The following is a 27,370-nucleotide window of genomic DNA, read 5'->3' as shown; positions in this document are numbered from 1 at the left end:
AGATGACATTGTGGTCATAAGCCATGATCCCAAAGAATTAGAGGAAAATCTTAATCAGTTATGCACAGTTAGTAAGGATTTTGGACTAAAGATGAATATGGCTAAAACAAAAGTAATGATATGAGCAAGTATGCCACGGAAAGGGAAATAATGATTGAAGGAGCAGTAATTGAAAAGGTGGAGTCATATACTTATCTGGGACAAGTTATTAGCTGTAATAATGATAAATGGCTGGAAGTCAAGAGAAGAATAAACTTTGGATGGATAACATTCAGGAAATATAGTCACATACTGAAGAGCAATATCCCAGTTTGTCTGAAACGTAAAATAATGAATCAATGTATACTCCCCACCATGACTTATGGAAGTGAAACTTGGGCACACACTAAAAGAATGGAAGAGAAGCTAAGAACTACACAGCGAAGAATGGAACGAATTATATTGGGAATCACTGTTAGATAAGAAGAGAAACACATGGATTAAGCAGCAAACTCAAGTAAAGGATATTCTTATCAAAACTAAAATTGAAATGCTGCATAAGCTTGCTTTCTTGCATCAAATGCCTCTACTAATGCTAATGCTAATGCTAATGCTAAAGAACTAAAATGGTCTTGGGCAGGACACATAGCTCGAAGACATGATGACAGATGGACTAAGAAAATAACAGAATGGTACCCAAGAGGAGCTAGAGGAAAACCTGGAAGACAAAGGCGGAGATGGATAGATGAAATTCATGAGTTTTTGAGTAGTAAATGGATGACCAGTGCTCAAAACAGAAGGAACTGGAAAGTTGCTGGAGAGGCCTTCATCCTGCAGTGGATTGAAAATGGCTGATGATGATGATAATTCATGCATAAAAAATCTGCAGATAAAAGAACCACTAGGTGGCGTTGATCGCAGTGTATTGAAGTGGGATTTACTTCAGGATGTAACTACCATAAAGGATAATGGGAAGGGATTTTGCTTTTCTAAAGGTGACTACAGTGGGACCAACTGATGATTTTACCATAAGTAAATTCTAAATGGAAGCATTTGAGGAAATAATCATAGAAGCTGCTACGCTTTCCATACCAAAAAATACTGTTCAAGGTTTAGAACTAAATGGATGCCAGACGATCTAATGAGACTCGTGGCCCAGTAGAAAAATGCATGAGATGCATATAAATTATCATGTGACACAGAAGCCTATGACACATATAAGCTAGTCTGTAATAAAGTCACAAATGAGGTTAATCAAGCAAAGGCAGATTATGAGGATTTGGCAAAGGATGCAAAGAAAAACATCAAAGACTTCTTTACTTATGTAAACACTAAATGGAAGTGGATGCAAAAATTTATCAAACTTTAACAGGGGGCTAAATGATATTAAAATAACTGAACTGGGAAGAAAGTGGAAGAGAAGCCGTTGGAAGTTAAACATCGAAAAGGCACATGTGGTGGATGGGATCTATCCAGTTATATTAAGTGAGGCAACTAAAGAGGTAAGCAAATGATTAGCCATAATTATGAGAGCATTTTTCAATTCAAGAGAAGTCCCTGTGTATTGGAGATGTATGAATGATCCATAATTCACTAAGGGAGATCAGAGGTTGACATGGTCAATCACATTCCTATTAGCTTAACTTCTTTTTGGAGCAAAAATAATGGAGTCATTGGTTAAAGAAAAAAATGCAGGACTATCTAGACAGGAATACAGTTATGCTTTAGACACAACATGGGCTTGTGACGGGGAAATCTTGTGTGACCAATTTGATTGGATACTATGATTCGGTCACAAAGGAACTGGTTGCAAAAAATAATGTTTATATTATATTCTTGGATTTCACTAAAGCTTTTGATATTGTTGCACATGAGAGGCTACTGTACAAATTGGAGCAGTAGTGTATTTATTAATGATATTGATAAAGGCATATCAACCTTAATGGCCAGTTTCAGATGATATAATTGTTGGCGTGGTAGTTAATGACAGTAATGACCTTATGCTATTCCAACACAATCTAGAAAAATTAGGTAGATGGGCTGACAAATGGCAATTAAATTTGAACATTGACAAATGCAAGGTACTGCCCATGAGTAGCAGTAAGGTTCATCACTGCTACTCGTGGGCAGCAGTAAGGTTCATTTCAGTAGGTACTTTACCCTTGTTTAATGTACCTGATGTCTGTGTTGTACTATTCTCAGGTTAGTGGAAAATCAAAAATACTTTGGGGATAATTGTGCAGTCAAATATGAAATTCTCTGAGCAGTGCTGCTGCCAGGATAGCTTATGGGGTTTTGTCAGTGAAATACAGGAATTTTGCTAGCAGGGATAAGCAGGTAATTATTTCAAATTACGTATAGAATACTGTATACAGGTCTGAAGGCCTCATTTCAGACTATATAGAGCTGGAACAGCTACAGAGAAGGGCAGTGAGATTGGCAAGGGAGATCGAAAGGGTGCCTTAACCAAGAAAGGCTTCCTTTCTGCAAATTGCAGCATCTGGAGGCTAGGCACCATGAACGTGATATGATTGAGGTGTTTTAGGCATTGTATGGATTGAGCAAACATAAATTCTGATGGGATCCTTCCTCTTTCTCAGACTGCATATATGAGAGACAAAAGTTCAAATTGAGGAAGGATGGTTGCAGAATATGTGGAAGTTTGTCTTTGGATAGCTTAAATAAATTCAAGGAAGAACTAGAAAAGTGTTGGAGGGAATGGATAGGTGAAATGGGATGGGTTTCTTTCAGTGGGGTGATGTATGAACTTCCTTTCTTGCGTCATTTGCCAATACCAATACTAATCAGGGAATACCATTCATTACGTCTGGCCCAATATTTCTTGTTCTGAGTTGGTCTCCCTAAAACTTCTATTAATCTCCTAGACTCATCCAGAAAATGGCACAGTCACATTAATTAATCATTCCTCTCTTACAAACACTTAGTCCATTTGCTATCACACAGTGTTCATTTTGTGCTACATGGCTTTTCTACACATATTTCAGTTGGTACTGTTGTTATGAATTAAAATTTATTATTTTACCTACCTTTTCTAAACTAGTCTATACATATGCATCTGCTATTCGGCATCTATTCACAATTCAGTTCTCTACTCTGCAAACTAACTTTGCTTAAGCATTTATTCTCTTCTACTTCAGTTTACACAACCGTCATTATTTTGTGTTTCCTGAGAATTACACGACAGAATTTCATGGGAATATCAACTGTATTCTCAAATCACATATCGTACTGCCATAATAGCTTTTTCAAATAACTCTGGTTTCAAATAAACTTTGTATATGCATTATCCTAATAAAAAAAATAATGTAATTCTTAATCCATAATTGTAAAACTGGAATATAGGCCCTTCCCCCCCATATGTATGGAGAGAAGAGTTTAATTTATTCCTTGTAAGGTGGACATACAACAAGGAAAGTTTCCCCAACTTTATCTTTCCAGTGTGCATTTTCCAGCCTGTTCTTTCTGGTGATATGATACGATATGATAATGTTTGTAATTGGTCATATATATCCTTAAAAGAAATTTTTTTTTTTTTTTTTAAGTATGTTATACATAGGTAAAATTTTTTTCTTCTTTTTGCTTAAGGAAGTCCATTTGAATGCCAAATAATAGATTTATCAAAGCTTAAATTAAAAGGAGATGGTTTAGAAAGAGTCCCAGTTGCCCAGCCTGCCACATTCGTCGTTGATACTATGGGAATTGATGTCGGTGAAGTTCATTCAGCTGTTTTTGGTATGTAATATAAATTTTCTTTTGATTTAAGTTTATTTATTTATTATTTTTCTTTGTAAACTGCAAATTGTTAATTTCATTTAATACTAAATACTTGCATTAAAAAAAATGTGTGTGTGTGTGTGTGTGTGTGTGTGTTTTTCAGATATACATATTTGTATTAGTGTAATATATAAATTATTAAAAACTAAAACCCTTAACTATTAGATTGAGAATCTTTATTATCTTTTTTTATGTTGCATTGACATTCACTAATGGAAGTGGAGTAGAATGAACTGCAGTACAGAAATTTTCACTGGTAATGAAAAATATAGGCTAGCCAGAATGTTAAGTAAAGTGAGATTGGAAATCCAATAATTTCTCCTCTATAGTTTTTCACTTACCACAAATTCATTTAATACTGAATAGTTGTTAGCTGAACTGAAGTCTAATTTTATTTCAAAAGTATGGTTTTATTCTTGTGGTAAATTGATGTTAATATTGAGGTAAAGCAACTGATCAGCCCATTGCCATCTTCTTAAGGTGATCTGTACTGGTCCTTGTCTCGCCTGAAATTGGGCAGTGTCCATTCTTTTCTTTTATTATTCATATATGCAAAGACTTTTCTGCTACTTTCTTTGCTTAATTCTTTTTATATTCTGTTTTGCTCCTTGAATTACCCGATTAAAAATTATTTCATAGATATACAAATTTTTATATTGAACTGGGCTCTTGATGATCTGTAGATATCAAACGTAGACATTTTAAGTAGCTTTCTTTTCTGAGACATTTCTTCAATTCTCTGGTCAACAATATTGCTTTCCACCTTTTGCCATATCTTTTTTAAAGTATGATAATTGTGTTTTGCTTGTAGAATTTCCTTCTGAATACATTTAGCTGATGTATTCCATAGGAAGAGATACAAAGCTGAATCTGTTAAAAAAAAAAAAAAAAAAAAAATATATATATATATATATATATATACACACACTAAACCTGTAAGGCTAATTACTTAAGAAAATGAAGAATTTTTCCTTTACTCTTAATAACTGTAATTTTCTTTGATATTTTTTCATAATTCCTTCCTCCTTAGTATGAAGATTTTTTAGTGTCAGATATATCTTTGGTAGTGAGTAAGTAAAGAATTTTGATCTTTCCCATGCGATCCATAATAGGTTTATGGAGAAAGCTGTTGTCTGGGTTACCCAAAGTTTTATTAATACATTTATCTAAAAATGCTTAAATCTTCGAGTACCCAAAAATGTTGATACATCTGTGTTCTGTTTATTGTATATTTTATCTAGTTATTATTTTGTATAATAAAAAATGCATTAGCATTAGTAGAGGCATATGATGCAAGAAAGCAAGCTTATGCAGCATCAGCCAAAAAACAAAAAAAAAAAAAAACACTCCCATTTCACCCCCTCCATTCATTCCAAAGTCCTGTCCAGCCGTAAATTTATTTAGGCTATCAACTTCCACAACAAAAGATGGAAGTCTTTTCCACAATCAACTACCACTGGTTAAAGGCAAATTTCTACACATCTATTCTACAACTGTCTTTACTCAATTTGAATCTGTGCCCCCTCAGATTCTTAATCTGAGCAAGAGGAACAATCCCATTAGCATTTAGCTTGCTCAACCCATTCAAGGCCTTATACGCCGCAATCAGATCACCTCGCATGTGCCTACTCTCCAGGCACTGCAAATTGCGGCGCCTCCATAGCCAGGTGGGCAGGACAGCAGTGCGTAGCACACGCTTCTTGATTAGACCGGGGTTCGAGCCCGTGACCACCAAATATGGAGGATGCGGAAAGGTCAGGGAATGACCACCGCATATATCTGGAGCAATATGGCCTTAGTTGCTAATGCTCTTAAAACCAAATAACAAACAAGAACAACAAACTGCAAATTGTAGAACAAGCCTTTCTTGGTAATAGCACCCCTTTTGTTCCCCTCACCAATCTTGTTGTTCGTCTTTGTACTCATTCTACATTTGCAACTCTACATCCTTCCTAGAATGAGACCTCCAGACCTGTACATAATACTTGAGGTGTGGCCTGACCATTGCCTTGTAAAATGGGATAATCACCTCCCTGTCCCTGCTAGCAAAATTCCTATATATCATTGACAAGCCTCCATGACCTGCTCTGGCAGCCCCTGTGCACCTGCTCAGTGAACTTCATATTTGACAACAATTACCCCCAGGTCTTTTTCACTTATCTTCCACTTCCCTGAGCGTAATACCACACAAGTGGTAGGTTTCTCTTAGGTTATTGCTACCTATATGCAGTATTTTGCATTAGTCAATGTTGAACTTCAGTTGCCACTTCTCAGCCCATTTTCCCTTATCTAGATCCAGTTGGAGTAGCATACTGTCGTTAACAACCCTGCCAACCTTTGTATCATCTGCAAACGTGGACATTAAACCTGATATACATTCATCAATATCATTGATAAAGATACAAAACAACAATGGGCCCAACTCCGAACACTGGGGAACTCAACTAACAACATTTGTCTATGAAGAGCAATGTTCATTGTAGCAACTTACTCTTAATGCCGTACCACTCCAATTTGTAGAGCAGTCATCCCTGTGCAACAGTATCAAAAGCTTTCCTGAAATCCAAGTTTATGAAATCAAAATTATTTTATTGCATCAAGTTCCTTTGTGACCATATCATAGTGTCCAATCAAATTGATCAGACTAGACCTCCCTTTAACAAACCCATGCTGTGTCTTAACTATTACTACAGTCTTGTCTGGATTGTCCTGCAGTGCTTCTTTAACCAGTGACTTCATTATTTTCTCCAGAACTCAAGTTAAACTAACTGGTCTATATATACTTGTGTCACCTTTTGAACCCCCTTTGTTAATCGGTGATACATTTGCACACCTCCAGTCCATGAGGACCGCCCCCCCACATCCAAAGAACTGGATAGATCTTGTTCACCCCAGGTCCCTTCCTTATATTTAACTTCAACAATTTCTCCTCCATTTTGCTCTCAGTTAGTTAGATAAACTTCTGGCATTCCCCTTCTTGAATAGCCTCCAGAATCCCGATTCAGTTTATCAGCTACCTGAACATGATCATCAATAGTCACTCCACATATGTTAATGATCCAATATGATTCATCTTTTTCCTTCTAGAGTTCACATAAGTAAAGAACTCTTTGCTGTTTCTCTTTGCATACTTTGCCAAAGATTTCTCATAATCTGCCTTTCCTTGCCTAACATCATTTGTGACTTGATTACAGACTAGTTTATACCTGCCATAGGCTTCTGTGTCACCTGATACTTTATATGCATCCCATACATTGTTATTCTCTGCCATGAGCCTCATTATTTCATCTGACATCCATTTAGGTCTAAACCTTGAACAGTATTTCTTAGTTGGAAAGAAAAGCCTAGTAGCTTCCAAGATAAAGTCACTGACGGCTTCCTGTTTAGAATTAAACTTTGTTAACATCATCAGTTGATACCACTGTATAGAATTTAAAAACTGTGGAAACTATATAAACTATAGAATTTATAGAATTCTAAAAACTTTACCCTTGATGGTAGTTTAATCTTTAAGTAAATCCCATCTCAGTACTTTGTGATCATTGTCACCCAATGGTTCCTTTATCTGCAAATTCTTAATGCATGAATAATCATTGCTGATTATCAGATCAAGAGTATTACTCCGCCTGGTTGCTTTTCGATCATTTTTCTGTAGAAAACAGTCATGCAATAAATCTGCGTAAGTCTTGGTGTGTGAGTGAGTGACTAACCCACAAGTTCCAGTCAATAAATAAGACATTCTGATTTACTTTGAACATAAATCTGTACAGAAAGAAAATCAACAGGAGAACAACAACCTTCAGTTTTAATGTGTTTTAATGTCAGACAGCAAAAGAACCACCATTAAATTTAGTCATGATAACATTGATTATTACTGGTATTTATAAGAAACACAGATTTATGTGTGTTTCTTATAAAACTGGCACTCTGAGTTGGCAGACCATTGTTCATATGAAACAAGCTCCATAAGATTTACACTAACATGCTATCGTGAATGGAACAGTCTTTGAGTAGTTTGTTTTTTCTGTTGTCAGGTACAAATGGATGAATCTTTGCTTTTTGTTATTTTTAAATGACACAATCAAAATGCGTTATTTTTATTCTGACATTTAATTTTTTTTTTACTTTATTTTAAACATAAGTTTTCAATTAACTACTTTGAGACTGATTATCCCTTTCGACAGTTGTCAGTAAATCACTAATTTTGCTTAAAATAGCAACAGAAAATCTTATGACTTTCTAAGTGACTTCCTCATATCATATTTAATTAATATGTTAGTTACTGAATGAAGACCTATCTTAATTCTAAACAAAAATGCATTGTGCTTTACTATATTCACTTCAACATACAAACATGGCGAGAATGTTTGTTCTCTGATGGGGAATATCCATTTTAAATGTCAATATTTGTGATGGTGGATTGGGAAGCTTTTTATCATAATATTTCTGGTAAATTCATGTTAGATTATTAAATTTTCGAGACTATTGAACTTTTACTGAGTTTTTGGAGTTTAAAGTTTTGGATACATTTACATTGTGTATGATATGTGATTGTGTCTCTAGTGTAAATTTGAGTTTAGGTGATAGTGATTGTAATAGGCAATCCTGTTGTATCAACGGTTGCCTATTCATCGAGTTTGGTTTAGGTAGAAGGGGAATTTGTTAATGAGTTTGAGAAAACGCAAATGTGAAAAAATCTTTATAATGGCAATTTTTTTTAAAAAAGCAGGTATTTCAATATAAATTGTATATAAAAAAACTAGCTTTTTGGTGAGAGTTGTATCTGTTATTGTTATTATAATGATGGTACCATTATAAATTAAGAGTAATTATACTCATTGAACTTTCTAGCTGGATTTTGATATGTGGGGATGTTTTTTATTCAAGAAGGGATGATATATCATCCCTATTTTTTTTATGATTATTTTATATATTGAGAAACGCTTGACTCTTTTGCCTGCTACTGTGTTTTTCATACCAACAAGAGAGCAAACCAATTTACTTTGAGTGTCTTAAGTGTTGCATTACTTTGCATATATATATATATATATATATGCAAAACAGACACACATCAGACCTCTCTTTAACGAACTTGCATATAGCAAAATTTTCTCTGTAGCGAACTTTTTTGATTTCCCTTTGGTAATTACATTGAAAATAGTTTCCCTATTATGAAGAAAATTTCCATATAACAAACTATTTCGAGAGACCTGGGTAGGCACTGTTCGGACCTCTGGCCTTTAGGCAATAAAGCTGATGCTGTAGAAAGCACAAATTAAGAGTTAAAAGCATTAACATTTAATCTCTTTAGCCTTTTAGTAAGCTAAAGGCTTTAATTCCATGAATTAAGAGCTAAAACATTTTGCAATTTAACAAAAACCCTGCAGGAGGAAACTGGCCAACCACGGTGCAGGATAGAAAAAGATAGAAGGTTCTTGGAGAGGCATTTGCCCAGCAGTGGGTCAGCAATGGCTAAAGAGAAGTAAAACCTATACAACTTATACACTACCATGCCAAGAAGTCCTGCTGGTTAGCTGTCCACAGCCATTGGCAAAGACTAAGGCATATTCCTGATACAGGCATTGGCTCTGGTCATTATATTTTTTACTGTAAGCATCCTATTGGAGAATTAGGAGAGAGAGAGTTTCCTTTATATAGAAAATTCATCTGTTATTTCGAAGAAATGAGTCATCCACACTTGCACTAAATTTCACCTGTCTCTATTTACATAGTAGCTACAAGTGTTCCCTAATTTCAACTTTGCTTTAACTGCCATGCAAGTAACCCTATAGTGTCTAAGAGGAAATCCTTCAGTGTAGTGTGAAAAAGTGAAAGTGCTTAATAGTGTAGATTGTGGCGGGGAAAAAAAAATTGCTTTAAAATTTGATGTCCCTGCCAGTAATGTCAACCATTCCAAAAAACCCTGTTTCAAATCTCAGACTGTTTGAGGAAACGGGATCCACTCGGAAGCATGTGAAATTATGCCTTTGGGAAGATGTAGATGAAGCAGTTTTTAAGTGGATGAAGTTGATTCGAGACCAAAACATGCCGAAATCAGTGCCATTAATTAAAGAAATGGCTATGGAGTACGCATATTTTCTGGGGCTCAAAACATTCCAAGCCAGTTCTGGTTAGCTGGACAAATTTAAAGAGTGTCATTGCTTGCTTGAAAAAGTTATTTCTGATTGAAGTGGAGTTGCAATCAAAGAAGACTATACCCATTGGAAAGAAATAGTTTTGAAAAAAAGTTATGGAAAAATAAATATGCCCAAAGACATATTCAGCGTTGATGAAACATGTCTATTTTTTAAATGTTTGCCGAACAAGACACTGACTTTTAAAGGTGATAAATGTTTATGTTGTAAAAATAGTAAGGAGAGAATTACACTCTTGGTTGCAAATATGGCTGGTAATGAAAAACTGGAGCTTCTGATAATAGGCAAAACTAAATAACCCTGATGTTTCAAAGGAGTAAAGTCATTAGAGTTGGATTACAATCACAACAAAAAACCTTGAATGACAAGCGAAATTTTTGAGCAGTGGATTTTAAATTTCAATAGAAAGTTGACAAAAGAAAACAGAAAAAATTGCATTTATTGTTAACAACTGCCCTGCCCACCTTCACTTGGTAATTTCGAAACTTACAAGTGTGAAGTTTGTTTTCTTCCTTCTGAATAATTCGTCTTAACTGCAGCCAGTGGACCAAGGCATTATCAAGAATTTGAAAATGCACTACTGAAAAAAATTATACTGATTATAGAAACCAACCAACCTATAGATACTGTTATCGATTTGTGGATTTGCATATCTGTCACATCTTGACTCCACACTTTTGTGTGGAGTCAAGATGTGACAGAAACAACGATTAAGAATTGTTTCTCATAAGCAGGCTTTGCTACAATTCTAATTAACAGAGATGAGAGGGATGAACTGTTAGAAGACATTGAGCAATCTTGGGAAGAGTTCCAAGAAAGGTTTGATCAGAGGAGAAATTGTTCTTGACGAATTTTTAGGAGTTGATAATGATATCATGGTAGATGAAAATCTGAGTGACTCCCAACATTTTGGAGCATATTTAAAGACTAGTGACAATATTGACGATGAGTTGGATGAAAACGAGGGCAATATTAAACCTTCCAAGCAAATATTGGCAGCATTTGAAACTTTGCATCGAGACCTTCAGTGGGAAGAAATTGTAACAGAAAATATATCCGAGTGTTTAAAGTTTAAACAGATGTGAACATTTTGTATGAACAGTGTACAGTAGACTTCAGTGTATAACAAAAAATAACAAAATATTTTATGATATAATTCTTAAAAGTGAACTAATAAATTGTGGGCATCGTGTAAGTAGTCATTTCTTATTATGTATGTATTAAAATTTTTTTTTTTAAATCTTAGAAAATTTATTCATTCCCACTTCTTTCCCATCTTTTACTATATTTCTGAATTTACAGTATTTTTCATTGTTGAAAAGGTCACATTTCTTTATAACAAAATTTCTGTATGACGAATTTTTTCGAGGGTATTATCAATTTCATTATATAGAGGTTCGACTGTTTGTGTGTGTGTGTGTGTGTGTGTGTGTGTGTGTGTGTGTGTGTGTGTGTGTGTGTGTGTGTGTAGGCAAAATATATGTACAGCCACTCCTCGACTTACGTAATATTCCACTTTATTACGCAAGTTTTTGCTGGCTGCTGCAAACTTAAAATAATTGTGCAAATGCCTTTTTCATCCCGTAGGAATAAATGGAGGTAACATGAAAATATCGTAGTGTGAACCCAATAATACACTTTTTTTTTGGTAATTCATTCCAAGACTTTGGAAGTTGAAATTTTCCCTATATAACTAAGCTATTTATCTCTCTAAAAGTTCATTTTTCATTTTTTTAATGGAAATTGCACTACACTTTCATCGTTATCATATGTTCCATTATAAGAATCAATTTTGAATGCCTTTGTGATATTTTTCTAAAACATTTCTGGAGGTCACTACCATAAAACAAAAATCATTTTGCACTTTCCAGGTTATTAGGCTTTTCTGTTAGTGCAATCTATTATAGTAAACTCGATCTTATTGAATTTGCAATAATACCGATAACTGGAATTCTGTGGGTTTTTGCTTTACAGTATTATGGTGAAATGAGTTCCCCTTCACTGAAACCTTCAGTCATATGAAAAACATAAATATATTTCAAAATCTTCTCGTCATTCCTATTTACTTATTACAATGATGAAGGGAAAGCAACCAATGGAAAGTGCTGGCAGTGCTAGGAAACAAAATTAAACAAATTGATTTAGAAATTAAGATTAAGAAGAAAGAAAATGAAGAAATTAAGAAGTACAAAGCTGGATAAACTTTGTCATCTATTGCATGGAATTAGGTCTCGCTGCTTCAACAGTGAATATTATTTTAAGGGACAGTGTGCTTATAAAAGAACATGTTAAAGATTCAACATATTTCACACCGGGGCCACTCCATCCCAACAGTGATCACAAAACAGCATTCAGGTGCTATATCGAAAATGGAAAAGCTATTAATAATATGGATCGAAAATTAGATTCAGAAGCAGGTGCCACTGAATCTAACGACAATTCAAGAAAGAAGTATTTATGAAGATAATGATAAGTACGGCAAATCCCAGCCAAGTTTGTGGCAAGCAACAGTTGGTTTAATAGGTTCAAGCATCACACTGATTTCCAAAACATTAAAGTATGTGGTGAAGTCACCAGTGCCGATTCTGCAGCTGCAAAGAAATTTTGTGATGTGTTGGAAAAAACCCCTTTTAAATCTCTACAGCCCTCAACTAGCCAAGAGTTAATTCTGGCAACGATGCTTGAAAGGTAAAACTTGCTGACATTATGCCTGTCTCCTCTCTCTTTTTGTAATTTTATAATTTTGAAATTTTTGTAATTTTGTACACTTCTGTAATTTTTCCTATGCATGAGATAAAAAAAATTGAATAATTCTATTTACATGTTCGTTGAACATTTCTTTTTTGCTTCTATCAAATTCAGCACGCATAGTTGCAAATGCGGAAATCCCTAAAACAGAGCCCATGCATTAATTGGGGAGTGGCTGTGCACGCGCACGCACATGTGTGTGTTTTTAAAGTTGTTTCTGAATGCAGTACAACCAACTACATCAGTATGTGTAGAATTTGAATAGAAAGAAAAATTTTCACAAGCAATTTTGTACATGCATAGTTGCCAACTCTCCAGATTTATTATAGAGAATCTGTCTTTTTTACTTAATTTTGTCCCTCTTCACCTCACTATTATAATATAATTGATGACAAAGAATTTCTCCATCTTTTTCTTTTTTGCTAAAAATAATAAAACTACATTAAAATTAGATTTCTTTATTATTTTATTTATTTATTTTTTCAATTCGCAAATTTCTACTTATTGTGCTGCGGTAGTCTGCGTTGCAAAATATAAACATGCACAATGTTATGTGCAGTAATTTCTTAGTATATGTATAGTGTGAGCAAATTAACACTGTCCTTCCAAAAGGGGCCAAAGAAATACAATGTGAAATTTCAGAAGACAGAAATGTAAGATTTTCCATGAATTGTAAAATCCAAAAAAGTAACATTTGAAATATCACATGTATTTACATATGATATTTCAATTTCAAACAGGGGAAATGTGATGTAATCAGACATTTACAAACAAATAATTATAACTACAGTAAGAATTGCTTGGAAAGATATGCAATAATAGACACTGCATTTCAAGGTGAAGTGGTGACAATGATATTATTCATGCTGAGTCTACATCTTTTGTTGTAGAGCTTTTGCTGAGTTCTGCCAATCGTACAGGTGCACTGTTTAAAAGACATAAAATACACAATGAAGAAATGGCTGTTGCGGAAATATTTGAACAGTGTTGACTTTCTCTCTTCATCAATCTATATCCGATAGCCGACAACAATCGTCTCTGGGTCCTGGCAAAATAAATATCGCAGAGAACCTCAAACCCTTTTGTTTGAGGTTCTCTGCAATACAAAATATTTCATCTAGTTCTTTTACCATTATCTCCTTTGCGGTAACGTTTTCATCTAGCTCATTTAAAAATTTGATTTAGACTGCATTGACTTTATTAGGGGGAGACAAACAAGTAATACGTCTTCTTCCAATGGTTGATGGAACACAATGAGGTTGGCAGCAGGCAAAAGTTTGTTTATTGCTCGTCCGACGCATGGTAAGCTTAATGCATGATTCAAATCTTTTTCAACTATCGCATAAAAAATAAAATTGTGCTAACTGGAAATTTGCATCATGTAAAGTGAAAAGTGGTATAATTTTTTCCAATAGTGATAACTGAAAAGTGTGTTAAACGAACTCGTGTTATGCGAGTCCTAGCTGTACTTGGTAGAAATATACTATTTAGAAAAAATTTCTAAGAGGAAAAATATTTTAAACAATTTCAACTGATGCATGCCACTGAAGTAAAAAAAGATTTTGAAAAGTGTGTACATATTAACTGTGTTTGGTTACTTAAATGTGTAACTAGACTGGTTGAACAGTGGCATCCTTTGAGAAGTCTGTTTAAAGAAGATGTTAGAAGTTATGATAAAAGTAACAATATGAGCCCTTTTCATAGTTACCAAACTGAAAAGTATAACAAACAATCTCTAGTGAGTTGCACTGGCTCACCCTCCTAGTTCATGTTCCGGCTCAAGAAAAAGAAACTTCTGAAATGCAAAAGTCTTGTAAAAGTAATCCTAAACAAGCAAAGCAAGCTGATAATTCTAGACATGATATCTTCACTTGTACTTAAAATATGTCCGTGGCAGAAAGGAGAAACACGAACATACACTTTGTGTGTTCGTGTTTCTCCTTTCTGCTATGGGCCCCAGGTGGCAAGCGATTCTGTGATCAAGTGACTTTTCTCTGAATTAGCGCTTTTTCTTGAAGTACAAATCATTTCTTTATTTAAAGTATTTATTAGCACACAATTAAATAATCTATAGTAAAGAAAGAAACTTTACTAGATTAAGAAGGAAAGCAACCTTCTTTTTCCCTTTTATTTTCTTATTATATCTTAATTACTAACCTCCTAGTGCTTGGTCACAGGGTGGCACTTCTCCTACCTCCACGTGGTGGGGCCGGTAACCTGGAAGGGAAAAGCTCTCCCTGCCAGGGCAAAATGGAGTGAACTGACTCCAATACCCAGGAATTCACTGGGTCAATGGATCCGAATAGAACTGACCCAAGATATGAGGAATAGAGTTCTTTCGGAGATACCTCTAAGGCAACCAGAAAAGGCAATAGAAATGACTCTGTCTCCATAAAGAGATTAAAAACTGATGTTAAAAAGCTTTAAATTCTCCAACATATATTATTATACATTCAAATACTGAGAAAGCGGTAGGCCAATTGTCACCTTTCTCATACAAAATACTCTTGAGAGTTATGTTGGCCCACCAAAACAAGTTAAAAGACTAAAATCAGGCGATATTTCGGTAGAAACAACCAATGCTAAACACTCCGAAAGATTATTACAAATGACAACCTTTGCAGGAATATCAGTAACGGTATCCCCACAACATTAAATACATCAAAAGGTGTCATTATGGAATGGGACCTTCTAAATGTACCTGAAGAGGAAATTCAAACGGAGCTTCAGGAACAAGGGGTCATCAGTGTTAAAAGAATTACAATTAAAAAAGAAGGGATAATAACCCCCACCAGGAATCTGATACTCACTTTCAACACACTGAAGCCACCCGGATCAGTAAAAGCAGGATATCTTCACTGCAATATAAGGCTGTATATCCCGAATCCTCTCCATTGTTTCAACTGTCAGAAGTTTGGTCACTCATAGACAGTATGTAGAGGAAAATTAACATGTGCAAACTGTGGTTCTCAAGAACATGCCATTTCTATTTGCACGGCTGGAAACCATAAAAGTATAAATTGTAAAGGAGAACATACTGCATACTCAAGACAGTGTGAAATTTGGAATAAGGAAAAAAGAATACAAAAATACAAAGCAGAAATTGGAGTTTCATATCACGAAGCTAAAAAGGTGATTGCAATAAACATAGCAAACAAACCGTCTTATGCACAGATTACCACAATCAAAAAGACTCCAGAAATGAAATTACCTAATTGAAAATGTTGTGGCACACAAACGGATGTTACAATTCCATCTTAGAATGGGTTCACAAGTTTTACAAACCATCTCCATCCCAAAAACAATAAGAAAAAAATTATCAATACTCCTTTATCTTTCCCACCAGATAATTCAGAAAATGTAAGAAGAAAAGTAAACAAAGTAAGGATATGTGGTACAGGAAAAAAGATGGCAGAACAAATGGACACAGAGATAAGAAACCAAGGAGAGGAAGCAGTTCTCGAAAATTTCGCTGAAGAATAAATGGATATGTGTAGACCATATTTTTCAAAGAAAGACAAAATCAAGTTAGACAAAGTGAAAAGATCTCCAAGGAAGCAATCCGAGGGATCATCCAACCCCAAATGACAGATACGATTATCCAGTGGAACTGTTGAGGTTTTTGCTCAAACGTAAATGATGTCATAGATCTCATCACCCAGTTCCATCCACTAAGTATCTACCTACAAGAAACCTATTTAAAACCACAGGACAATAGTATAATCAAAAATTATAACACATATAGAAAGGATCGCATAGCGAATGGAACAACACTAGGAGGAGTCACAATATTAGTTAATAGACATATACCTTCCCAAACAATGCCATTGAACACACCATTAGAAGCAGTCGCAGCCCATCTAGCAATAGGCTTCAATATTACCATAGCCTCAATATATCTACCCCCTAATCAAGAATTCTGATTTAAAGATTTCGAAGAGTTGATCACTCAACTGCCATCTCCATTCTGCATTTTTGGTGACCTAAATGGACATCACCCACTGTGGGGCGATCCCAAAATAGACCAGAAGGGAAAGCAAATTGAAAAATTAGTTGAGAACAACCTAATGATTTTAAATGATGGCACACACATATTTCAACCTTCCATTAAAAAGTACTTATCCAATAGACTTATCAATCTGTTCTCCAACACTGTTCCCGATGATATGGAGTGTGCACAAGACTCCATTGAGCAACAACCACACCCCATAATTTTGAAATTCATGAAGAAAATGCCATGCCAAGTCAGTAGACACCCAAAATGGAAAATATATGATGCAGATTGGGAAACATTCAGGTCACTAGTCAAGTTAGACTGCAACATCATTAAACAAGAATCAATACAAACATCAATACAAACATGTTCCTGATAATATTCTTCAAGCTGTGGAAAAGACAATACCTAAAACATCTTCTAAGATTAGAGTATATCCAAAACCATGGTGGAACAAAGAGTGCCAGGAAGCTAAAAAAAAAAGAGAAATAGAGCCTGGAACCTATTTCGCAAAAATCCAATGACAGACAATCTGATATAATTCAAGAGAGCCAGAGCTATGGTCAGGAAGTGCAAAACATAAGCAAAAAAGCTGTTTGGTTGAAATTTGCATCCACTATAACCATTTCCACACCAGCAACACTTATCTGGAAAAAGATCAGAAGGATGACAAACAATTCTCAAATAAACTCCTCTCCATTGCTAAAGTGGAAGGGACATTGGTTACAAATACCTTAGATATAGTCAATGTGCTTGGTGAAAATTTTTCAAATACATCTGCTAATTGTGCATACGCAACTGCTTTCAAAACGTACAAGAATGAGGCTGAAAAAATAAAACTAACTTAAACTTTTCTAGCAATCAGTGCGAACAATACAACTTGCCACTCACATTAGCAGAACTAAAACAAACTCTGCTACAGGTGAAATACAGCACAGTCGGTTCTGATGAAATACACTATGCAATGATACAATTAGATGAACAATCCCAATTAGCCCTGTTAGATCTATACAACAAAATATACCTTGAAAATTCTTTCACAAGCAAATGGCACCACGCAATAATACTAGCTTTCCCAAAACAGGGAAAAGATCTATCAGACCTACAGAACTATCATCCCATAGCTTTGACTAGCTGCTTAGGCAAGATCTTAGAGAAAATGGTCAACAGTAGACTAACATGGTATCTAGAAAATAATGATCTTCTCAACCCAGAACAATATGGCTTTAGAAAAAATTGCTGTACCTTAGATGTACCTATACAACTGGAAAATCAAGTAAGAAATGCTTTTATCAGGAAACAACACCAAGTCATGGTTAATTTTGATGTCGAGAAGGCATATGATACCACGTGGCACTATGGTATACTTAGAAGGTTACATCAACTTGGCCTTAGAGGACACCTAGTCCTCTATATATATACAATTTCTTTAAGAATCGAACCATCCAAGTTCGAATGATACTCTTTCCAATATATAGTTTGCAGTCCACTTCAGCACAATAATAGAACAAATCCCAAACAATATCTTTACAATAGTTTATGCTGATGATTTTAGCATTTCTTATCAAGTGCAGCATATGAGGACAATAGAACGGCAATTACAAGTAGCCATAAACAGAGTCATAAAATGGACAAAAAGAAATGGATATAGAATTTCAGTACAAAAGACTCCATGTATACATTTCTGCAGAAAAAGGAATCTCCATCCTGACCTCGAACTCAGGTTGAAAGAACAGATCATCCCAGTTAAAAATAGTACGTTTCTTAGAACTTGTTTTTGACAAAGAATTGACTTTTCTAGAGCATATCAGTCACATAAGAGTCCACAGTTTGAAGAAAATGAATATCTTGACGGTCTTATCTGCCTTATTATTATTATTATTATTAATATCCATATGATGCAAGGAAGCCTGAGGTTTATGCTGCACCAGGAAAAGAAAAAAAAAAAATGTTCCTGAGTAACCCTGAGAGAGAGAGAGAGAGAGAGAGAGTCAAAAGTAGAAGGGAATCACCAAGAAAGAGAAGAATGATGATATCCAGCTCAGGACCCTGGGTGTGCCAAGCCCATACTCACCAGATGTGAGCCCCCGGGGTTAATATCCTGGGGAGCAGACAGGACAATGCTACTACGTTTACATTGCCTTCTCATTTGGTCTAATCTAGACTATCGTGCTCCAATCTATGACTTGGCAAGACTTAGTGCCCTGAGATGGCTTAACCCAGTACATCCTTGCACACTTTGTTTAGCCCTTGGAGCTTTCCACAGCTCACCCATGCAGAGCCTGTACGCTGAAGCCCAAGAACCTTCTCTAAAAATCAGAAGACAAAATCAACAACTTTCTTATGCAGCTAAAATAAAATCCTTACCAGGGCCCCCCCCCCCCTACAGAAACTTCTTTTTGCATCTGAATGGGAACAACATTATCAACAACAATGAAGAATCAATAAACCTGCAAGCGTGAGATTAAAAAAACCTTCTTCTCAGTAGAGAGGTTAACCTGGATAATATAACTCCACTGACAAAGCAGTCTACACCACCATGGATAATCAAACAGCCTTTATGCGACTTCTATTTCCACCTTTGGAGCAAACAAACTCTTTCTCATATAAACCATCAACAGCTGCATGCTGCTTATAAGGCACAATTTTCAGATCATTGCTTTCTATATACAGATGGATCCAAAACTGATTCTCATGTGGGGGCGGTAGTTTATTTTTCTGACATCACATTGGCCCAAAAACTCCCAAAAGACTGCAGCATTTATACTGCAGAACTTCAAGCCATTATGTTAGCAATAAACCAAATCGATCATTAAAATTTCCAAAACAGCATCATTTTCACTGACTCCCGTAGTTCCACGATGGCGATACAAAACATCAATTCTAACAAACATTCACTACAACAGCAAATTCAATACAGAATATCAAATCTCCTTGAACAATGTCGTAACATTAGATTTTGCTGGATCCCAAATCATGTTGCAATACATGGTAACGAGCAAACAGAGCTGCTAAAGAAGCCAAAAACAACATTTCTGCATCAGAATATATCCTTTTTCAGACTACAAACACGTTTTATTCATCACAGTGGAATTCATCATTGGCAACAGCAATGGCAAGTACTAACCACTAACAAATTGCATTATATTAAAATATTACTCCAACCATTGAAATCCAGCATACAGAAAAATAGACACAATGAAGTGATTCTTGCATGGTAGTAGTAGTAGTAGTAGTAGTAGTAGTGGCACATGATGCAAGAAAGCAAGTGTAGGAGCTTATGCAGCATCAGCCAAAAAAAAAAAAAAAAAATCACACCATTCCCTCTAAATGCCTGTCCAGTTCCTCCTTAAATTTATTTAACCTATCAACTTCCACAACGACAGATGGAAGTTTGTTCCAGCAATTAACCACCCGCTGGCTAAAGGCAAATTTCTGCACATCTATTCTACACCTATCCTTTCTTAATTTGAACTTATGTCCCCGTAGGTTCGTAATCTGAACAAGTGGAAGGATCCCATCAGAATTCAGCGTGCTCAACCCATTCAAGGCTTTATAGACCTCAATCAGATCACCGCGCAGGTGCCTAGTCTCCAGCCACTGCAATTTGCAGAACTTAAGCCTCTCTTCGTAAGAGAATCCCTTCATTCCCTTCACCAATCGTGTTGCTCTTCTCTGTACACGCTCAAGCAAATCTACATCCTTCCTAAAATGAGGCCTCCAGACCTGTACGCAGTACTCAAGGCGTGGCCTGACCATTGCCTTATACAGAGGGACAATCACCTCCTTTTCCCTGCTAGCAAAATTCCTATATATCATTGACAAAACCCCATGGCCTGCCCTAGCAGCCTGTCTGCATTGCTCAGAAAACTTCATATCTGACTGCACAATTACTCCCAGGTCTTTTTCATTTTCTACCACCTTAAGTGTAGTACCACACAGTTGGTACGTTTCTCTGGGGTTACTTCTACCCATACGCAGTACTTTGCATTTGTCAAGGTTGAACTTCAGTTGCCACTTCTTAGCCCATCTGCCCAAATTATCTAGATCCTGTTGCAGTAGCACACTGCCATTACTGTCATTAACAACCCGGCCAACCTTTGTGTCATCTGCAAACTTCGACATTAAGCCTGATATACCTTCATCAATATCATTGATAAATACACAAAACAACAGTGGACCCAACACCGAACCCTGTGGGACTCCACTAATAACATTAGTCCACGAAGAGCAGCACCCATTGATTACCACCCTCTGTCTTCTCCCACTTAACCATCCTTTTATCCATTGTAGCAACTTACCCTTAATACCATACTGCTCCAATTTGTACAATAGTCTTCCATGCGCAACAGTGTCAAAAGCTTTCCTGAAATCCAAGTATATGATATCAAAATTATTTTTTGCATCCATTTCCTTTGTGACCACATCATAATAACCAATCAAATTTGTCAGACAAGACTTTCCCTTAACAAACCCATGCTGTGTTTGAATTATTGCTGCAGTCTTGTCTAGATGATCCTGCAATGCATCTTTAACCAGTGACTCCATTATTTTACCCGGAACAGAAGTTAAACTAACTGGTCTGTAATTACTCGTGTCACCCTTCGATCCACCTTTGTGAATTGGGGACACATTTCCACATCTCCAGTCCGTGGGAACCTCCCCTGAGTCCAAGGATGCTCTCATAATTATGGCTAAGGGTTTGCTTAGTTGCTTTGCCGCCTCCTTTAAAATAACTGGATAGATCCCATCCACCCCAGGTGCCTTTCTTATGTTTAACTTCAACAATTTCTCCTCCACTTTGCTCTCAGTTATTACAAAATCATTAAGCACACTGCTACAATTTGATAACCTTCTTCCATTTTCAAACTGTAATAATTCCTCACGTGTGAATGTAGATGCAAAATACTCATTCAGTTTGTTTGCTATCTGAGCAGGATCATCAACAGTCGAACCATTGATGTCAAGTGGACCAATCATATTCATCCCCTTCCTTTTAGAGTTTATATAAGTAAAGAAATCCTTGCTGTTTTTCTTAGCATCTTTTGCCAAAGATTTCTCGTAATCCGCCTTCGCCTGCCGAACCTCCTTTGTGACCTGATTACAGACTAGCTTATATCTGCCACAGGCTTCTGCGTCACCTGATAATTTATATGCATCCCATGCATTTTTCTTCTCTGTCACGAGTCTCATTAGTTCATTTGATAACCATTTAGGCCTAAACCTTGAACGATATTTCTTAATCGGTATATAAAGTCTAGTAGCTTCCACGATTAATTCCTTGAATGCTTCCCACTTAGAATTTACTGTTTGTAACATCGTCAGTTGATCCCACTGTACAGAATTTAAAAACTGTCTGAGACCACTGTACTCCCCTTTACGGAAGCAAAAACCCTTTCCTTTACCCCTGACGGTAGTTACCTCTTTGAGTAAATCCCACTTCAGCACACTGTGATCACTGCCACCTAGTGGTTCCTTTATCTGCAAATTCTTAATACACGAATGATCACTGCTGATAACCAGATCAAGAGTGTTACTTTCTCTGGTTGCCTCTCGAACATGCTGCTGCAGAAAACAATCATCCAATAAATCCACAAAAGTCTGACTAGTGTGTGAGTGCCCAACCCACAAGTTCCAGTCAATATCTGGGAAGTTAAAATCCCCCATTATAAGACATTCTGATTTACTGGCCCACTCTATTTCTCTGTACAATTGTTCATTGTACTCATTCAAGTCATTAGGCCTATAACACACTCCTACTCTTATTTTTCCTTTCGCAGTGCTTATCTCACACCAAACTGACTCAACAGAGCACTGTTCATCTATATTAATTGGGTGCACTTCCTTTGATTTTATGTTTTTCTTAATTAACAGCATAACACCCCCTCCCTTTCTGTCCTGTCTATCCTTTCTGTACACATTGTACTCCCCAAATTCCAGTTCTGCATTCCTTATATCTTTGTGACACCACGTCTCTGCTATCCCAACAATATCCGCCTTTGATGTCTTGACCAACACTTCAAACTCATCAAATTTATTTACTATACTTCTAGCATTGGTATACATGCAAGCATACATGCTCCTATGCCTATTCCTTGTTACCCTAACACATCCCATATACCCAACTATTCCATGATGACTGCCATCCGTCCCTGGAACCCCCAACACCCCTCGCTCCAGGTCGCTTCTTATTCTAATAGAAGTTGTGCAAGAATCACCTTCACCTCTGCCTGCGGTTACTGTTAAACTATTTGTCTTTGTATCCCCCCAAACTAGCAGTTTTCCGACCCACCTAACACTGCCTCGATAGCATCAGCAAATATTCTTGCACCCTTTCTATTTAAGTGTATCCCATCCCTGTAGAAGCAGTCTCTCCTGTTAACAAGTACAGTCCAGGCTGAAAAAAATTCTACCCCTTGAGCCTTGCACAATCTTTCCAGGGACGAATCGATCGACAAGGCTCTCATCATGTACTCCCTCCTATCGTGTCTGGGCAGAATTGCAGACACTTTCAAATTCAACCCTATTTCACGGCTTTTTTTCAACAGTGACCTGTACTTGTTGAGTAATTCCGCCGGTCTCCTACTCTTAATATCATTAGTGCCAACGTGTACAACTATATCACCTTTTGTGCCCTTGAAAGATGATATCCGCTTTACAACGTCATCAATTGGTGGTTAAGAATAGGACACGCATTTCAACCACTTATCTTTTGCGAGGAGAGGATCCTCCCCCCATGTCCTACCTGTCACAAAAAACAAAATTTTTTGTGACAGGTACAAGTAGAACGTGTACTGATTACTTATCCAGCTTTTGCAGATGAATGCCAAAACTGCCTCAAAGAGTTAAACAAACAATTCTCCCTCACTCTCAAAACCATACTGGAAGATAGGAAAAATATTGCAGATGTTTTTTAAGTTCCTCGAGGAAATAAATTACTATAATCAAATATTATCTCTGAAAAATCTGTAGTCACTCTGTGACTCTTGGAATCTATTAGCAGCAAAATAGAATTAGAACAAAACCGTTGTATAAAAGCGTACAGGGGCATTTTAGCCGCAGTAGCTCTCGTGCCAAGTGATGGAAGAGAATTCACAGGTCTGTTATGGAGTAAAGTGTTGCCATAAATGTGCTTTTACTATTGTGAGCTGCAAATGCTAGGATTTACCAGTTTGCTTCAGTTTAACACTTGGAACTGTTAAATCAATATACAATATAATTTTTGATGTTAGTTCCTTACTTAAATATTGACTTTTACAAACTTGAATGCTTTATTGCTAATGTATGCAAAACAATTCCTCCTTGCATAGACAATAATTTATAAGTCAGATGACTTCTGCTAGAAAAGAAACAAATATAAAGCATTCAAATTAGTTTTAAAATGATATTAAAACATTTAGGGCCAGTCATACATGGATGCAAATAACATTAGAGTCATAACAAGTTTATTTCCAGTTTGGTAAGTTACAGCATTGATATTTTTTTACTTACATATAGTATTTTAATTTCCCAACCCAGTCTCTCTACATGATCATTTACATATTTTCATGATTATTCGTAGCACAGAAATTTTCATTTCAGTCAGAGTAAAGAATTTATAATTATCTTGAAAATTGTACAAGAATTGCCCCTGTAGAAAACTTTTTAGGGATTTAATTTTCTTTTTTTTTTAAGGTCCCAACCAACATCCTTTGAAATGCTACATAAGTGGAAATTTTAGTGCTGGATATAAGATGGAATACGTTCCTGTTGATGTTGGTAAGTTGACTTCGGATTAACATATTACAAAGGCTCTCAAAATGTTTCTCAGAAAATTTTGCATTTACTTTTCCAAGGGAATGACCTTTATTTCAAATTGACTGTCAAATTATTCAATGTGGATGATTATGATATTTGTTAAGGTACTTGTCAGTAAAGTATTTCTGTCATTGTATCTCCAGCAAACTATAATTACATATGTAATTTCAGTGTAGTCTATGTGCATGTGTGTGTGTGTGCGTGCATGCATGTATTTGAGCATGTGCACGCATACATATACATGAGCATGTGAACACATAAATACTGCAATCTCGGTCTTTATAAGAGGACCTGATAATTTGTTAACAGTTACATCCTCACACAATCAGTAAATCAATCTAGATTCATCCTCCACTAGTTTTCACTAGGTAATCACAGGAATGCCTTGCTTTTTCTCCTGCAAGGAGCATAACTACTGCTAACTCTGTGTTTGTCTCGCTGAGGGCAGCTTGATATATAATGTCTTATGTTATTCCACTAGTTATTAGAGTAAGCAGCTTAGCATAGCAGCTTATTTATAGCAGCTGATTCAGTCTTTGTAGAAACCAATGCAACTCTGAACTCTAGCACTCCTCTTCCAATCTTCTCCTATAGTAAGGTAGCATCGTGATTTCTGCTCAGTGTGTTATGTTTATATAAATGTATCTGGCTGGTGCAGTTTTTATTTATATATGAACAAAGGGGAAGAAATAGTCACTTATTCCGAGGTATCAGAAAGGGAAAAGCGATTAATAATACTGCTGTTTGTTTCAGTTAAATCCAAAATAAAACTAAAGTATCTAAAGGTTGTAGCTTACCTTTGCTCTTTACTTTCCATTTATTAAGAGTTTACCTTTGCTCTTTACTTCCCAGTCGTCTCATAAATGAATCATGACATTATAACCCACATGGTAGTGAACATCCATTTTTAAAACAGTAACTGACCAGTGTTAAGGGTAGCACAGTATAGATTGTTGAGATTAGCAGTGATGTATTCTGCTGCATAACAGGTGACAACATAACTTAAGTAAGCAGTGCTAGAAAGGTTATAAGTGTAATTTTAGATTTGTGCTAATATTCCATATCACATATTCTCTAGTGAACTAATATCCTGCTGCAATATTTTACAACTATATTACAAGTACTTTAGTCCTTATCAATATTTGTCATATTGTAATCTTTTTAATTTACACAATGCACATGCCATTCCATTGGTAAGTTCAATAAATGATTATATTTAGTTCAGTATAAAAATTTTATAATTATTTTTTGAATTTTCCCTGGAGAAAAAATATAAAAGCATTGCTTTTAAATGCAAAATAAAACACGCTGCTGCTGAAGCTCTAACAAAAGAAGTTTAAAAAATTCCTAAATTGACTTCTTATTTTGCAGATCCAGAATCAGAATTAAAATCAACAACAAGTCAATCTATCAGTCTACAAAGAGTCAACTTTTGACACCGACGGAATGGTAAAAGAGCCATCAATTGAGGTTGAGCAAGAGAATGACATTCAAAAAACATCTGAAGAAGAAGAAGAATCCTCAAGTAGACTATCTCCCTCTTCAGAAGAAAATGAAGATTTTTCAATGTTGAAAGAAATTGAAAATATCAATATTGAAAATCTTAAAAAAGAGAATTATCCCGCTGACATTAGCATTAGTAGAGGCATATGATGCAAGCTTATATAGCATCAGCCAGAAAAAAAAAAAAAAAAAAAACCCTCATTTCACCCATCCACTTGTTCCAAATGTTTGTCTAGTTCTGCCTTGAATCTATTTAAGCTATCAACTTCTACAACAAAAGATGGAAGTTTGTTCCAGCAATTAATCACACACTGGCTAAAGGCACACTTCTGCATATCTATACTACAACTGTCTTTCCTCAATTTGAATTTATGCCTGCTCAGGCAATTATTCTGAGCAAGAGATAGAATCCCATCAGCATTGAGAATGCTCAGTGCTCAAACCATTCAAGGCTTTATACACCTCAATCAGATCACTTAGCAAGTGCCTAGTCTCCAGACACTGTAATCTGCAAAACTTAGAATTGAGTTCTTTGTAAGAGTAACCCTTCGTTCTATTCACTAATCTTGTTGGCCTTCTCTGTACTCATTCCAACTGTTCTACATCCTTCTTAAAATGAGGCCTCCAGACCTGTATACAGTACTCAAGGTGTGGCCTGACCATTGCCTTATACAAGGGGATAATCACCTCCTTATCCCTGCTAGAAAAATTCCTGTATATGATTGACAAGATACCATGAGCTACTCTTGCAGACTGTCTGCCCTGTCAGAAAACTTCATATCTGCCTGCACAATTACCCCCAGGTCCTTTTCATTCTATACCACCGTCATTGTAGTAGCACAGAGTTGATACGTTATTCTGGGGTTACAGAACGGCCTTCGTAGCCTAGTGGTTAGGAGTGGGAGTGCAGTAGCACATGTTCTTTGAGTAGACCGGGGTTCAAGCCCCTGACTGCTGAATACGGTCAATCTGCCAACCTGCACTGCACCAGCGTGGGAGATTATGGTCCATTTCCCTTAGCATGAATTGTTGAGGAGGCTTCCATCCTGCAGTGGGCTGATAATGGCTGTACTTTATTTTTTTTTTTTCTGGTGTTATTGCTTCCCATATATAGTACTTTACATTTGTCAATGTTATACTTCATTTTCCACCTCTCAGCCCATCTGCTCAACTTTTCTAGATCTTGTTGCAGCAGCCGTACTGTCATTAGTGTCCTTATCAACCCTGCCAACCTTCGTATTGTCTGCAAACTTGGATATTAAGCCTGATATATCATCATCAGTATCATTTATAAATACAGAAAACAACAATGGACCCAACACTGAACCCTGAGGGACTCCACTAATAAAATTAGTTCACGATGAGCAGTGTCCATTGATTACCACTCTCTGACTTCTTC

At 36.1% G+C, this 27,370-nt stretch overlaps 1 protein-coding gene across 2 annotated transcripts in view; it reads left to right on the top strand.

Annotated features, from left to right (window-relative positions):
- jbug (filamin-type immunoglobulin domains fbug) overlaps positions 1 to 27,370 on the top strand; it is a 1,114,928-nt gene that overhangs the window by 555,842 nt on the left and 531,716 nt on the right. For both annotated transcript variants that reach the window (XM_090381438.1, XM_090381439.1), the window contains exons 27-28: positions 3,586 to 3,732; positions 24,346 to 24,429. In XM_090381438.1, coding sequence (XP_090237564.1) covers positions 3,586 to 3,732; positions 24,346 to 24,429 — 231 coding nt within the window. The remainder of the gene's footprint in view (positions 1 to 3,585; positions 3,733 to 24,345; positions 24,430 to 27,370) is intronic.

Source organism: Mastigoproctus giganteus, chromosome 9 (assembly GCF_048544385.1).
Source record: "Mastigoproctus giganteus isolate SK-2022 chromosome 9, ASM4854438v1, whole genome shotgun sequence".
In the NCBI taxonomy this organism is placed as follows: domain Eukaryota; kingdom Metazoa; phylum Arthropoda; class Arachnida; order Uropygi; family Thelyphonidae; genus Mastigoproctus; species Mastigoproctus giganteus.
Note: the sequence above shows the minus strand (reverse complement) of the source record. Positions and strands in the feature narration are given on the sequence as shown.